Source organism: Calliphora vicina, chromosome 1, assembly GCF_958450345.1.
Source record: "Calliphora vicina chromosome 1, idCalVici1.1, whole genome shotgun sequence".
Classification (NCBI taxonomy): Eukaryota; Metazoa; Arthropoda; class Insecta; order Diptera; family Calliphoridae; genus Calliphora; species Calliphora vicina.
Window position 1 is genome coordinate 110741693 of NC_088780.1, and position 14708 is coordinate 110756400.

At 30.4% G+C, this 14708-nt stretch overlaps 1 protein-coding gene across 1 annotated transcript; it reads right to left on the minus strand.

Annotated features, from left to right (window-relative positions):
- Positions 1-5085: 5085 nt before the first annotated feature.
- LOC135955461 (anaphase-promoting complex subunit 6) lies at positions 5086-14030 on the minus strand. Its single transcript, XM_065505814.1, has 5 exons — positions 13965-14030; positions 9565-9978; positions 6704-6761; positions 6498-6566; positions 5086-5987 (listed from the first exon to the last, which is right to left on the minus strand). The coding sequence occupies exons 1-5, from the start codon at positions 13971-13973 to the stop codon at positions 5170-5172; spliced, it is 1368 nt and encodes a 455-aa protein (XP_065361886.1). The 5' UTR covers positions 13974-14030; the 3' UTR covers positions 5086-5169.
- Between the last annotated feature and the right edge of the window lie 678 nt (positions 14031-14708).

Sequence of the window (14708 nt, forward strand, 5' to 3'; positions counted from 1 at the left end):
TGTTTAAATGTACTCGTATGTATACAATAATATTTCTTATACGTATATGAATATATGTAGGTATGTACGTGTTATTTGTGTTGATCTTTTTTGTTATTTAAAATTAAAATTAAACTTATTAACTAACATCAAGTCTTTCTAGTTATGATTTCTATAAAAACTTTCTTCATTTTGAATGTTTGGGCTTTTTTATTTTATTTTTATTACATTTAATTTTATATATATGTATGTATATATAGTATATTTTATTTTATTTTCAATAAATATGTATTTTATATGTATGTATAGGTATATAGTTTTAATTACATAGTCATTTACTTTTATGGTTATATATAATTTTTTGCTATTTCATCAGATTTTATTTATGATTCAACAAAATTTCACTTGTATGTTTTTCAACATTTAATTTTGAGTGTTTTTTAGGGGTTAATCTCTTTTTATATTAAATAAAATTAATATTTGTTTGATGAAAGTAGTTTTGGACCATTATCATTGGGTATTTTATACATTTACTTACATTGATATTTTATATATTTATATATAAAGGAGTACTTATTGGTTAAACAAATATAAGTTAAGTTTTAAGAAATAAGAAATTATTAGATAATAACACTGTGCTACAGCGAAAATGTACTCGCTAACTTACTAAATATATGTAATAGGCCTAAGGTTAAGCACTGTAGGTACTCATATTTTCACCCACATTTGTATACCCATTAAAAAAATGGGAAATTGAAATATACATTGTAGAACCAAAACGTATATCTATCCTGGATCCTCATAAGATTCTAAGATGATCTAGCTATGTCCGTTCGTCTGTCAGTCTGCTAAAAATACGATAGGGCCCAAACGAAAGTTGCTAGCTGGCTGATAAGGTTTGTTTGGTATTGATAATGGACAATATCGGTCCATGATTTCACCTACACCCCATACAAATGTCCTCAAGAAATACTGCCTGAGCAGTCATAAGTATTTCTATTATGCGGCAATCCTCATAAAAGTGTATAAGTACTCTGAATTTATACTGTAAAGTATGGCGAAAATTGGGCAAAAATTTTCCCTAATCCGCATTCAAGGTCTCCTCAGAAAATGACTTGAACATTCATAATTGTCTTATAATAATTAATATAGTGATGAAATTGTACATAAACAAGTTTTATATGAAAAGTCTTTGTAACAATTTTTGTGAGGATCGATCCATAATTGACCCTACCCTCACATATAACCACTGTATCAGCAACATATTTTATTGTCAATAAATAATTCATATATAATGATATTAACACAAATTTAGTCTTAAGTCATTTAAAGTTTCAAATTCTGTAGAGTTCGCAACCATAACTGATTCAAATCCCCATAGAAGGCCAATACTATATACAAGATTCGGCTCTTACTTGTTCAATTTGGCGCTAACTGCTTTCGTAATTATACAAAATGAAAGCCGTATTTTTGTAGCATGAAATCAGCTATTAATCAGTTTAATATCTTTTGAAAAATGTCAAAGGGAATAAATCTGTCCAAAATACTAAAATCGTGCGTGCAATTTTCGAGATATTTTCAAAGATATACCGGCTATTTTTTAAAAATTGGAAAATTAGAAAGTTGGTATTGCAAGTTTAAACCGCCAAAATAAATCATTTAGGGCGGGGTTTTCACTTGAAGATCAAATGCCAATTAATAATCAGATTATGTAATGTTAATACATTTTGGTGTATTAACGTTACATAACGTTCTAAACATCGTAGTAGTCAGAAAATTTCACATTTTCTTATCATAACAGCGAGTTATTTATTTATTTAAAAAATCTATTCAAATAATCGCGAATAATCACATGGAATATTTTTCCATTTTCTATTTTTCGTTCATTAACTTTGCTCATGTGCACAAATTCCCCATGTTGTGAAATTTTTAGATGGAATTTTGTGAACAATAAACAGCAGTTACGAACAAAATCAACTATTGTGAATGATTTCCATTTCCCTTCGAGGGAAATTAATATTTCATGGGAACATAAATTTCACATGTTATTGCCGATAGGTGTGAATATATTTTCAAGTTCCTTAGCACCGGAATATTTAATTTTTTATATTTTCCTACACATATATTTTTCATCAGCTTTTCATCAAGCGGCCAATGTTGACAAAATAATCGACGACCCAAAAACAACATTCAGAGATTATACTTAATTTAATCTGCAATCTTCAAGTAAAAATCCCGAACTTAATATAAACTAAAAACATGCAATTAAAATGCCTACTCTAGGTTTAAACTAAGTTTAATTTGAATATTGAAATGCTAGTAATGAAATGAAATAGTTACATGATATATAAAATATAGGTTTTTTAATTTTTGAAATTACATTTACTTTAATGCTAATTTTACCGTAATATTTCAAAATAATTTTGCTAATTATGTTTTAAAAATGTTACAAAGGTTAACGAATATAAAAGAAAACTGAATAATTAAAGATTGATTTTTTTTTTATAAAATTTTGTAAGATATGTCTTTCTAATAGTTTCTTAGCATAGATCAACAAGGCTTGCTCTACTCTTGCTGACAGTCTAACAAACACGGATCCATAGTAAGGCATTAACAAGCTAGGTACTACTCCTAAAATTATATGAAATTTCTGAAAATAATAAATAATAAGTTGGTGGATCCGCGCTAGCATTTTTACGCCTAACAAAGTATGATTTATAATGTTATCAAATTTTCTCCAAAATGAGACAAAAGTTGGCTTATAAATTAAACTATTTGTGCTTAAAATACTATTGCAAAATATTTATAAAATTTGTTCAAGTTATATTGATAATATTATTATTGTTTTACTGTTTGTGTGGGGTTTTGTTAAGTGTAAATATTGTATTATATGTAAATATATGTATGTAGGTATGTAAGTAAGTAATATTGCATTTAATAAGCTCTAATGAGTATTAATAAATTGAATAAATATATAGATAGTTATACAAAATATTTCCAAAAATAAGCTGATTGAAAAGACAAATTTTTATTATTAGTTTATTCATTTGAATATACGAGTATAAATATGTAAAAAAGACGGCTGAATCAATGTAGTCGTTTTATAAAGAAACGTTCATTAATATTGTTAGGTCAGATTTTAGGTTTACAGAATACTGTTTGTAGTAAAAAGTCTAAATAGAGCCAACGAAATAACCTAAGCATACACTATAAACGAATTGGAAAATTAACCATTTTATGCAAATTGAGGTTTAAATAATTCAAAATTAATTTTAGACTCATTTCAGTAAAGCTTTTTGAGTAAATTTTAGATCTATTTAAATAAATATTAGTTAAAAAATAATTTAAAAAATAAATTTAAGCAATATTTAAAATTATTTGTTTTTTAGATAGTTTTTCTTGAAATTCGATAAATACTTGGGTTGTTGGTTGTTTTTAATTATAATTGAACATTTTCGTGATAATTATCTGGGGGTGAGAGACAGGGAAAATAACCCCGCACAAAAAAAAGTAAAAATATCCAGTGAGTTTTTTCGGGCCAGCAGAATATTGAAATTTTGTTGTGGAATTTTACTCTTCATTTATCTTTCAATTCGAAATGTTTTAAAAGAGAAACAAGTAAGAAAGTATAGTCGGTCAAGCCCGACACCAATCTAATTATGGACCAATCGCCATAAAATTAGGTGGCATGATTTCTGTATACATGAAACCTATTTGTGTTGAATAAAATATTTTTTAAATAATCTATACCATTGGTAGGCAAATAGAGGCATTTAATTTGTGTGCTTTTTTGGGTAAAAAATAAAATATCTACAACAACATCAAACAACTGAATGAAATGTGTGTATTTTTACGCTCTTTTGTTCACATTCGGGTTGTTTGACGAAAATCATCGTAACCTGAACAATATGAACGCCTACCATGAATCTATACCCTTTAAAATGATTTTCGGAAGTGGGCATTATATGGGAGCTATGACTAATTATGGACCGATCCTTACAAAATTTAGTGACATGACTTTTAGTATATATATAAATTATTTGTATTGAATTTCATTGGAATACCAAAATTTTTAAAAGATTTATGTTAGTTAAAACGATTTTCGGAAGTGGGCCTATGTGGCAGCTACGACTAATTGTGGACCGATCATCACAAAATTTGGTGACGCGAGTTCGGCTTATATAAAACTTATTTTTGCTGAATTTGGTTTGGATATCTATCTAACTAAGATATTTATGAGAACTTAACTATTTTCCGATATGCCAATCGTATGGGGGCTAGGAGAAATAATGCACCGATCCTAACCAAATTCAATAGGCTTCGTCCTTTGGGCAATATAAGAGCTTGTATCAAATTTTGTCGAATTATCTTTGAAATTGCCTGTTGTTTGATTACAAGGTTTACATGGTCGGACAGACGGACGGACGGACGGACATCGCTTAATCGACTCAGAAAGTGATCCTGAGCAGATTTATATACTTTAAGGTGGGTGTTGGGACAATATTTTTGCACGTTACAAACATCAGCACTAACCCAATATATCCTCCCCAATATGGTGGTATGTGTAGGGTATACAAAAATATATTATTTGTACCACTTAACTATCTTGTTTTGCTTTTAATTTTGTATGCTTAGATTTTTTCGTGTCCTGTATGAATATTTTAAACCATTTCTCGGTTCGCACCTCTAGGTGACGTGAATGTAGACACAATTTAGCAGGGGAAAATCTAAAAATCAATAACATAGATTGAATGTATCGAATTTCGCGTTAAATTTCAATCGTTGCTAAGAAATAAAAATAAATTCTAAAACAACAAAAATCTCGGTAAACAAATTTCTGAAACTAGTTTTGAATCTATCTGAGATGTTTCCTAAATTCGAATTTAAAAATATTTTAATCGCGAAACGAAAGTTTTAAACTCGTCATCTGTAACAAATAACAAATACTTTTAGTTATTTTCTGCAAACAGCTTCACATTCACGTCTCTCTTTGTTATACAAAAAACTGATATTACAAAAATTGCGTTGTAATTTCACAAAAATATATGTAGATAAATGTGTTAATGTACGATTATATTGTTTTAGGTTTTATTTTGTGTTTTCTTTATCAATATAAAATATATGCATAACATATTCTAAGGACCTTATATATGTTGCGTGGTGTTGTATTTTGCAATTGAATCTTTATTTCTAACCGCCCGTATTAGAGACACCACATTTCGAACGCAATATTGCTGCTAATCTTTGGGTCAAAGGTTCTGTGGGCGATTCAGAGTCACTGCACGAGGCTGAGGGTACTTTATTGCCATTACTGACATCCAAATCGGTTGTATGTAAATCTTTGGGAAAGTGTAGATTTGCAGGCACAATGTCATCTTCTTCCTCCAGCAAGAGACTAGAATACGAATGTGTGGTGTTGTCACTGCGACTGCTGCCTTTGCCACCACTCGATGAGTTGCGTGATGAATTTGAAATGTTAATTGCAGCATCCACACCACAAGCATTGGCTGATGAGGCATCCAAATCTAAAACATCGCCCACAAGTATTTGTTGTTCATCGACGGGTAAATCATCACCACTACTGCTCATGATGTCATCTTCATCGTCTTCGTCGTCGTCATCCTCCTCATCGTCGTCATCTTCACAGTCATCGTCATCCTCATCATCATCGTCATCTTCCACATCTTCGTCACTTAAACTGGCATCTATTGAACCACAGCCTTCTTCTTCGTCCCCCTCTCCCTCCCCATCATCCTCTTCATCTACCTCTGCACTACTACTGCTGCTCACATTTGAATTTGGATCATTATTAACTGTGCTCATAACCGCAGAGGCTGCTTTACCTGTTGCACCAATGTACGCTCCCTCTCTAACATGTCTTAAATATTGTTCATCATGTTCGTCACTTTCTCCAGCCGAGGGATCTGATGATGGTGCTTCCAATATTAATTCAGGCGATGATGAGGATTTGTTATAGTTTTCATCACTGTCACTAGATGTATTAGTACCTAAGGTTTAGAACAAAATGCTAAGATTAGAAATAGTAAATATTTATAGATTTAATTGAATTAATTATACAAAATTTATAGAGTTCGACCAAAAACCGGACTGAAAAGGTCGGTTTCAGAGCTACTGAAAAACGTTTGTCACCGTGCATTTTGTTTGTCTTGGTCGTTGTATGATATATAAATAATTTCTTATTTCTGTAAGTGCAGTGCTCCTTTTCGACTTAGAGAAACACACATTAAAATTATATATCATTGACTGGCCCTGTCAGGCCCTGGTGTAAGTGTAGTCAATGTCAGAGAGTCATTTTCTTTTTACATACAGAGTTAATATTATAACCATTCTCTATACCCAAGTATACAGTCAGGTAACCAGTTCTGGTTCAGTTATCTAGAGAATTTTTCATTTAAAGTGCAGCAATATTTTGAATAATCTTTTTTTATTTACAAAATAGTGTAACTTATTTAACTACAGTTTTAATTTTTTAAACTTGACTGTTTTTGCTTACTTACCCCGTAATTTATCCAATATCAGTGGATAAAACTCCTTTGCTGTGGAATTGTCTGGTTCATATTGTAAAACTGTAACGATAATAAAAACATTTGGATTTAGTGGTAAAATTTATGTTTTAATTTAAACTTTTTACGCCATTTTTTGTTGGGGAAATATTGTGGTAAAATGTTAACAAACAAAACATAATTTTTTTCTTTCTACTTACTCAGTTTGCAATATTTTAAAGCTTTCTTGTAATCCTTGAGCATGACAGCAGAGAGAAACTGTTTAAAATAAATACAATAAAATAAATTTAAGAACTAAAGCAAACAGATATTAAATTATTTTGATTTTGTTATATACTTTTTGAAAGTTGTAAGCTTTCATACAGATTTATTCCTAAATTATACATTAGGGTGGCAATTATATTGGAATTTTACCGATTTTCGGTGCTACCAAGCTCTAAAACTTTTGTCTGTCATATAAATATCTAGTGCAGACATTTTATTTGAAGTTTCGAGTTTTGGGTCAATTGAAATAAAAATAAAATCAAATTAAACATAGATTTTGTATTTCAGTTATCTAAAGATGTTTAAATATCAAATACTGGCTGATCCATATTAAAAAAAATGCTTGTGTTCGATTTGTGAATTTGTGAGAAGCGGTTTGAAATGGGTGAAAATAGTTGAAAAGAAAAAACAAAACGTATTGTTGAATGATAATTTTTATTCATATAGGTTTGGGTTATGTTTGATTTACATTTGATTTTAAAATATGTACAATGTATCTTATGGTCATAGAATAAATTATACATAGAAGCGTTACTGAGAGACAAAGAACCTAAGTCTGTTGTCAAAAACCTAAGTCTTTCAACAGCAGCAATTTGAGTGATTACAGATCGTGCTCCTTTTCTTGATTAAACGCTTATTGGCCAAGTTATTAGTGAATTTAAATATTGTGAGTTTTTATATAAAAAATCGATTTTTGGCCAGAAATATGAGTGATCACAGATCGAACTCTTTTTCTTTGTTAAACGCTTATTGGCCATGTTATCAGCGAATTTAGATATTTTGAGTTTTTATATAATAAATCGATTTTTTATCAGAAATATGAGATATCGAGCTGCTTTTCATGATTACAGATTACACAAATCGATTCGGCCAAGTTATTAGCGAAATTAGATATTGTGAGATTTTATATAAAAAAATCGATTTTTGGCCAGAAATATGAGTGATCACAGATCGAGCTCCTTTTCTTGATTGAACGCTTATTGGCCAAGTTATTAGCGAATTTAGATATTGTGAGATTTTATATAAAAAAATCGATTTTTGGTCAGAAATATGAATATGAGAAATATGATCTGTGATCGAGCTCCTTTTCATTATTAAACGCTTATTGGCCAAGTTATTAGCGAAATTAGATATTGTGAGATTTTATATAAAAAAATCGAATTTTGGCCAGAAATGTGAGTGATCACAGATCGAGCTCCTTTTCTTGATTAAACGCTTATTGGCCAAGTTATTAGCGAATTTAGATATTTTGAGTTTTTATATAAAAAATCGATTTTTGGTCAGAAATATGAGTGATCACAGATCGAGCTCTTTTTCTTGATTAAACACTTAGGCCAAGTTATTAGCGAATTTAGATATTGTGAGATTTTATATAAAAAATAGATTTTTGGTCAGAAATATGAGTGATCACAGATCGAGCTCTTTTTCTTGATTAAACGCTTATTGGCCAAGTTATTAGCGAATTTTGAGTTTATATATAAAAAATCGATCTTTGGTCAGAAATATGAGTAATCGCAGATCGAGCTGTTTTTCTTGATTATTTTTGTCCAGAAATATGAGTGATCACATATCGAGCTTGTTTTCTTGATTAAACGCTTATTGGTCAAGTTATTAGCGAATTTATAATGTAGACAACACTGAAATACATACTTTTAATTAGATTTTTAAAGTTTGTATAAAAAATGTGTTTGTATCCTCTAAATTAATTTTGTTGTATGACAAAGAATGAGTAATTTTATTAGCTATATAGTTTTATTTCAAATTTCAATAGTTCACGTTACCGCTAGTGCGCTGTATTTTGTTGTTGTGTCAGCCATAAAAGTTGGGAGAGAGTAATTATTTTTACTCTCACTGGTGCGTATAAAAAGGAATTAAATAAAATGCTTGCTTTTAAAAATATATTTCCTAACATAAGGCATGATACTTCAAGTATCGTGGGTTAGAGAAGGGATTAATTACGGTCCGGTGATTGGAAATTCTTTTCTGCCTACAATTCCCAAGTAGCAGTATTACAAAAAATGCCTGCCTAGGTAGACAAATTCTTTTAAAAAATCTTTTTTGATGATATTGAATTTCTGCCTTTTTTGGGTAAAATTTCTATCAGCAATTTTATTTTTTTGTATTTAATCCCCAAATGAAATTGAAATTTTATTTCTTTCTTGTTTAAATTGGTCGTCCTTAAATGAGTCGTTCTTTGTCTGCAACATCAGGGTCCCCTCGCCGCCAATTTTCACCAAATTGCTTGTGTTTGTTAAACAATAAATACAGAAAAATAAAAGAAAGGCAAATGCTAGCAAAAACCTTTTAACCTAAACTCTCTGCTGGTAAGAGTTGAGATTTTTTTTATTCGCAAAACATTTAAAACTAAGTATTTTTCCCCTCTTATAACTTTTTAAACTGTTTTAGGAATGTTTTCTAACAGCAAATTTGTACGAGTATTTTGTGATGTTAAGAGGAACATATATGATGTTATATACTTATGAGTTGAAAGTTTTAAGTGTTCACAGTTAAGGGCATAATTATGGTTCATAATTTTTTAATAACTGTCTTAAAATATTTATTAAAATAAATTCACTGTACTGTAATCCAAAGATAAATCCCTGTTTGACAAATTTGTTTATTAAACTAACATACGTTTCAAAAAGTACATAGAACTTGATAAATTTGTGTCATGATATTCAATAGTTGTCAAGAGAAAATAATTATCTGGAGTAGTCTCCATTTCGTCAAAGTTGTCAGAACTTCAGCTCAAACTAACTTTATGATAAATATTTGTATATTTTTGTTGCATATTTACCTCTGCTAAAAATTCGGTTGGTGCTGATATGCTTTCGTCGGCATCTGTGTACTCTGATAGACTTTGACTGAGATCTTCATTTGATACGGAATTCGGTAGTTGGACGCCACCCACACAAGCGGCGGCAGCCGATGCAGCTGCTGTTGCTGCATTTGATGCTGCAGCCATTATATTACTGATATTGTTTGTATTATTACAATTGTTGTTATTGCTATTATTAATGTTGTTGTTGTTATTAGTATTGTTGTTGTGGTTGATGTTAATATTAATGCTGTTGGAAATGTTGTTATTATGATTTTTAATATTTGTATTAGTTATTGTTCGGCTAACTGATGCTGCGCTTGCTGCTGCTGTTGTCGTAGTATTTGAAGTTACATATCCACCATTGCCATTCGATTCATCCATAAAAAGTAACTAAATGAAGAAAATACATTAGAATATTTCAAAAAAGGAAGAGAATTTTTGTTTTCGTCTATTCAGCATTTTAAGCAAACCAATAGTTTAGAAGATAAATACTATAATAAACATCATTAAATTTATATCAAATGAAATATATTTATGATCGATATTTGACTAATCAATAAAACACCTGAACATTCGATTTAATTTGAGCACGCCAAAGTTTATATATTGCAATATATTTTCGGTATTTTTTTTAACGAATTTTGATAAAACGTCACAGAATTATTTTAAACGCATTACTATTGTTACTATTCTCGAACATATTCATCTCAGCGTTAAATTGGTTTCATGATTCGATTTTCACATTAAACTTTTATTGGGTTTATGACTTAAAAATGCGGGATTTACAAAAGATGTTTTCAATAATTTATATGTCATTTTGAAGGGTACATATCTGTCATTTATTTGCACTTAGTTATTTAACATTATAGTGTAAACAAAGTTTTGTTTTGTTTCGAAAAATTGTGTACCAGCAAAGCGTCATATGCGGGAAATGTTGGTTTATTTCTTTAATATGAAAAAAATGACACTGAAGCTCACCTATTGCTCACTAGGGTGTCCCAAACAAATTTTTGTTGAGGCTCAAGCTTAATTTGAAAGGGTAGAGTATTTTTGAGAATTTTTTCAGATTTTTCGGAAGAGGTTTAGAGGTCGCTCAAATCGAGTTTTTTGCTAAAAATCGGGTTTGTCGGCCTTTTTTTGAGTTTTCTTCATAACTTTGTCAAGACCCACGATTTTCATTGCTTTTGAGGACACAGTTTAAAAGAAAAATGTCCATGCTTTATTTTTGTGTGCAAACATTTTTAGTTTTTGCAATGAATTGGCTTATTAAGGTTTAAAAAAATCTCAAAAATACTCTACCTTACAACCTTTCAAATTATGCTTGAGAACCCACGAAAATAACAAAAAAAAACTTTTGTTGGGACACATTATTGCTCACCTTGCGAAAGATGGTTTGTGCGGTTCAGAAGTTGTAATTTTGATACGGAAGACAATGAATTGGAGCCATTACTCCATGAAGATTGTTGTTCAAGAGCTAGCGAAATCATTGGGCGCTTTTCAAGCAGCAATTTCAAAACATTTGCGTAGCAGAGAGACCTTGAACGATATAAAAGAAAATAATTTTTTCACCGATCCATTACGATTACTCGAAGCGTAAGATATCGTATGTGAAGCCCGGCCAACCAGCCGAATTGACGCCAAAGTCAAATATCCATGGCGCTAAGGTTATTCTCTGTATTTGGTGGGAGCAAAAGAGTCCTATCTGTTATGAGCTGCTGAAATCTGATTCGATTGAAGCGAGCATTGGCCGAAAAACGCCCAGAATATGCAGAATAAGACATGAAACCGTAATATTCCATTATGACAACGCTCGGCCACATGTTGTAATAACGGTTAAAAAGTATTTAGAATGAAGTGTTAGGGAAGGTTTGCCTTACCCGCTTTATAGTCCAGACCGTGCTCGTCCGACTACTATTTGTTTCAATCGATTCATAACGCTCTCTCTGGGATACGCTTAACTTTGGAACAGAATATCCCAAATTAGCTGGATTTGTTCTTGGCCTCAAAAGATGAGCAGTTCTTTTGGCTCGGAATCCATATGTTGCCAGAAAGATGGGAAAATTCATAGGTAATAATGGCCAATACTTTAAATAAATTAATATTTTACAAATGTTTCAAAATAAAAGCTAAAAATTCGAAAAAAAATCCCGCAATTTTAAGTCATATACCCAATAAATCCAATAATAAATTAAATTATTATAACGACTTTTTAGGTTGTCTTCGGATGTATATGAGGATTTTGAATGTGGTCATATGTACTTTTAATTACTTAGTTTATTTACAGTCTAATTAGGAAAATATTTGAAAGCAAAAATACATACATCCAGTGAGTGAACAAATAATTCATAACTACGAATTTCCAAAACGGAGGACAGACAAATGTATGGTAGGTTTTAAAGCAAAGCTAACAAATACAACAAAGTATGGGTGAATGATTTAGTTCACAATTTGAAGCATTCATAGTTTATGACTATAACTTGCATCAACACATTTGAATGCGAATTAAAACTAAGAGAAAAACAACAAGTTAGAGTTAGCTATATTCGGCTGTAGCGAATATTTTTTAAACAAATAAAATTTTTGTTAAACAACAAACTATTATTTTAAATAAATTGGCGTTAAAAATATTTTTTAACTAAATTTCTTTTAAAAATGGTTTGAGGAAAAGAAATCTCTGTTGAAAATTTTTTATTTTAATATTTTGCTTTCAGAAAACATCTCGGTAAAGGAATTAAATTTTCAACAGTATTTTAAATGATGTTGTGGGATATATAGATTAGGGTGGCCATTATTTAACGAAAGTTGGATATTGGGCATTCTCACCCCCCCAGTTTGGTGAACATTAGTAAAAAAATCATCCCGAAAAAATTGTAGGTAAATCGGTTGGGGTTAAGACGTGCCGCAAGCCCTCTGAAGTTTTGAGATGCATTTATAAGGGTAAAAAATTAATTTTTTTCAGTTTTTGTAAAAATTTTGCCATTAAAAAATTACTTTTGCAATTTAATTTAAAAGAATTGAAATGTGTACGGCTTTGTGTTATATTTTTGTTAAGTGTCATCAAAATCGGCCCAAAAATGTACAACATTTCGCTATCTTTCCAAGAGAAATTCCAAATATTGAAAAATTTGACCTTTGACCTTCACGATTTAAGGTTTAACGTTCATTTCATTAGAACTTTCAGAGTATATTTAGAATTATCTGGACTATAAAATTCTGAAGAGGTTTTACTTAAAATTCATAACAGTAAGGATCATTCGCTAAGAAATTATCAAGTAATTCATTTGTTTTGTTTCGTTTGGCGTTGTTGCTGTTTTTTGTGTTCTTGATAAATTTAGGATGCTGTAGGCTGAAAGTGGGCAATGTACATACATATACATATACTAATTATAAAAAATAATAATGCATCCACAACAAAGGTGAAGGGTATATAAGATTCGGCAAAGCCGAATATAGCACTCTTACTTGTTTTTACTAATGTTCACCAAACTAGGGGGTGAGAATGGCCAAAATCCAACATTCGTTTATTAAGGGCCACCCTAAGGGGGTGAGAATGGCCAAAATCCAACATTCGTTTATTAAGGGCCACCCTAATATAGATATGTATCATATATTTATGATCATCGAATAGTTTTAAAGTGGATCTAGGGATGAACTGTTCCTAAATATTGAAACACTCTTCCCGAATTATAATTTAATTTTTCAGGCTGAAACAAAACCGAAAATAATATTTAAATCATTGCTCTAACTAATTCGAAAACTTTTCAAATTCACTATTGTTTTTGAAATGATTTATTTATTTTTTTTAATTTTGTTTGGATATGTAGTTCTGTAGCACGCCTTTACATTGTGGACTCTATTCATCTCATACATACATATGTATCTAGAACTGGCTGAAATCGGTCGATTAATTCACCTAGCCCCCATACAAATGTCCTCTCGATATTATAATTTGCTTTTCATAACTGTTTAATATATGTAGGTATATACACAATTTTCGCCGCAAATAAATTTTATATTGAGATCCGCCGTGTCGCTCCTAAGGGCTTTTTAGTGTCCGCCATCAAAAACTGAAGTCAAATACTCCTCTGCTACAGCTATGTGAAATTTCATGCCACCATATTCTGTTATGGTTATTTTTATAACCTACATCTGGTGAACATAGTTTAATGTCTTTCTTAACAATTTAACTTGATTTTCGGTAAAATTTAATATTTTGTTTTTATATTATTTTAAAAGGAAGTCGTTAAACTTAAAAATTACATGATGTCTTAAATTCATTTCGAACATCAATCGATGAAAATAAAGTCTTTCAATCGATGGGAAATTGAATTATCACAGTATTTTTTTATATATTTTAGTTGAGTTTGAGTACTTACATTCGACATGTTTCTTGAGAGAGTATTTTTTGTTTTACACTAAATACTCTTTAAAGGAAACACACACACATGCACTCACTAATACCACACAGGCAAAAGGAAACGACAGAATGCTGATGTTGCCGCTGTTGCTGCTGGTTCTTGTGATATTTGCAGTTCTTCCCGTTTAACACTTCCGCTAAATTGATTTTTTTCTTCTTTTTTTTTGTTGTTGTATATTTTCTTTCACTGTGTTTTTCTTTTCTTTTCTTTTCGCTGCACCACTGAAGACTAATTTAATGCTTGAATATCCTTAAAAGGATTTATTTTTGCTCTATATACGATACAATTTGTTGAATGTTTTTTTTTATTGAGAACTTTTTTCTCGATTCATTTTCGTTGTTTTTCTTTTATGTTGTTATTGTTGTTGTTCTTTGGTTGTTGTCTTCGGTTTATAGTTTCTTTGTTTGGTTTTGCTGTTGGTTTCGTATGTTAATATAATTCAGTTCTTACTTCTGGACAGATACAGGTTTCATTAGATTGTCTAAAAAGAGGAAAGAAAACAAAAGGAAATAATTTAATTTTTTGATTGCTAATTCTGGTATTATTTTGAGTTTTAAATAACTCATATTTTCTAATCTGTTTTAATCGATATAAAGAATTTTAGAACTAGAACAGAACTAGAACAGAACTAGAACAGAACTAGAACAGAACTAGAACAGAACTAGAACAGAACTAGAACAGAACTAGAACAGAACTAGAACA

Excerpts from the sequence above, each read along its gene's own strand:
- LOC135955461 (XM_065505814.1), bottom strand. Across the intron at positions 6,762-9,564 it reads CAACCGAATTTTTAGCAGAG|TTTCTCTCTGCTGTCATGCT; the intron begins GTAAATATGCAA and ends TATTTTAAACAG. Across the intron at positions 5,988-6,497 it reads GATATTGGATAAATTACGGG|GTACTAATACATCTAGTGAC; the intron begins GTAAGTAAGCAA and ends TCTAAACCTTAG.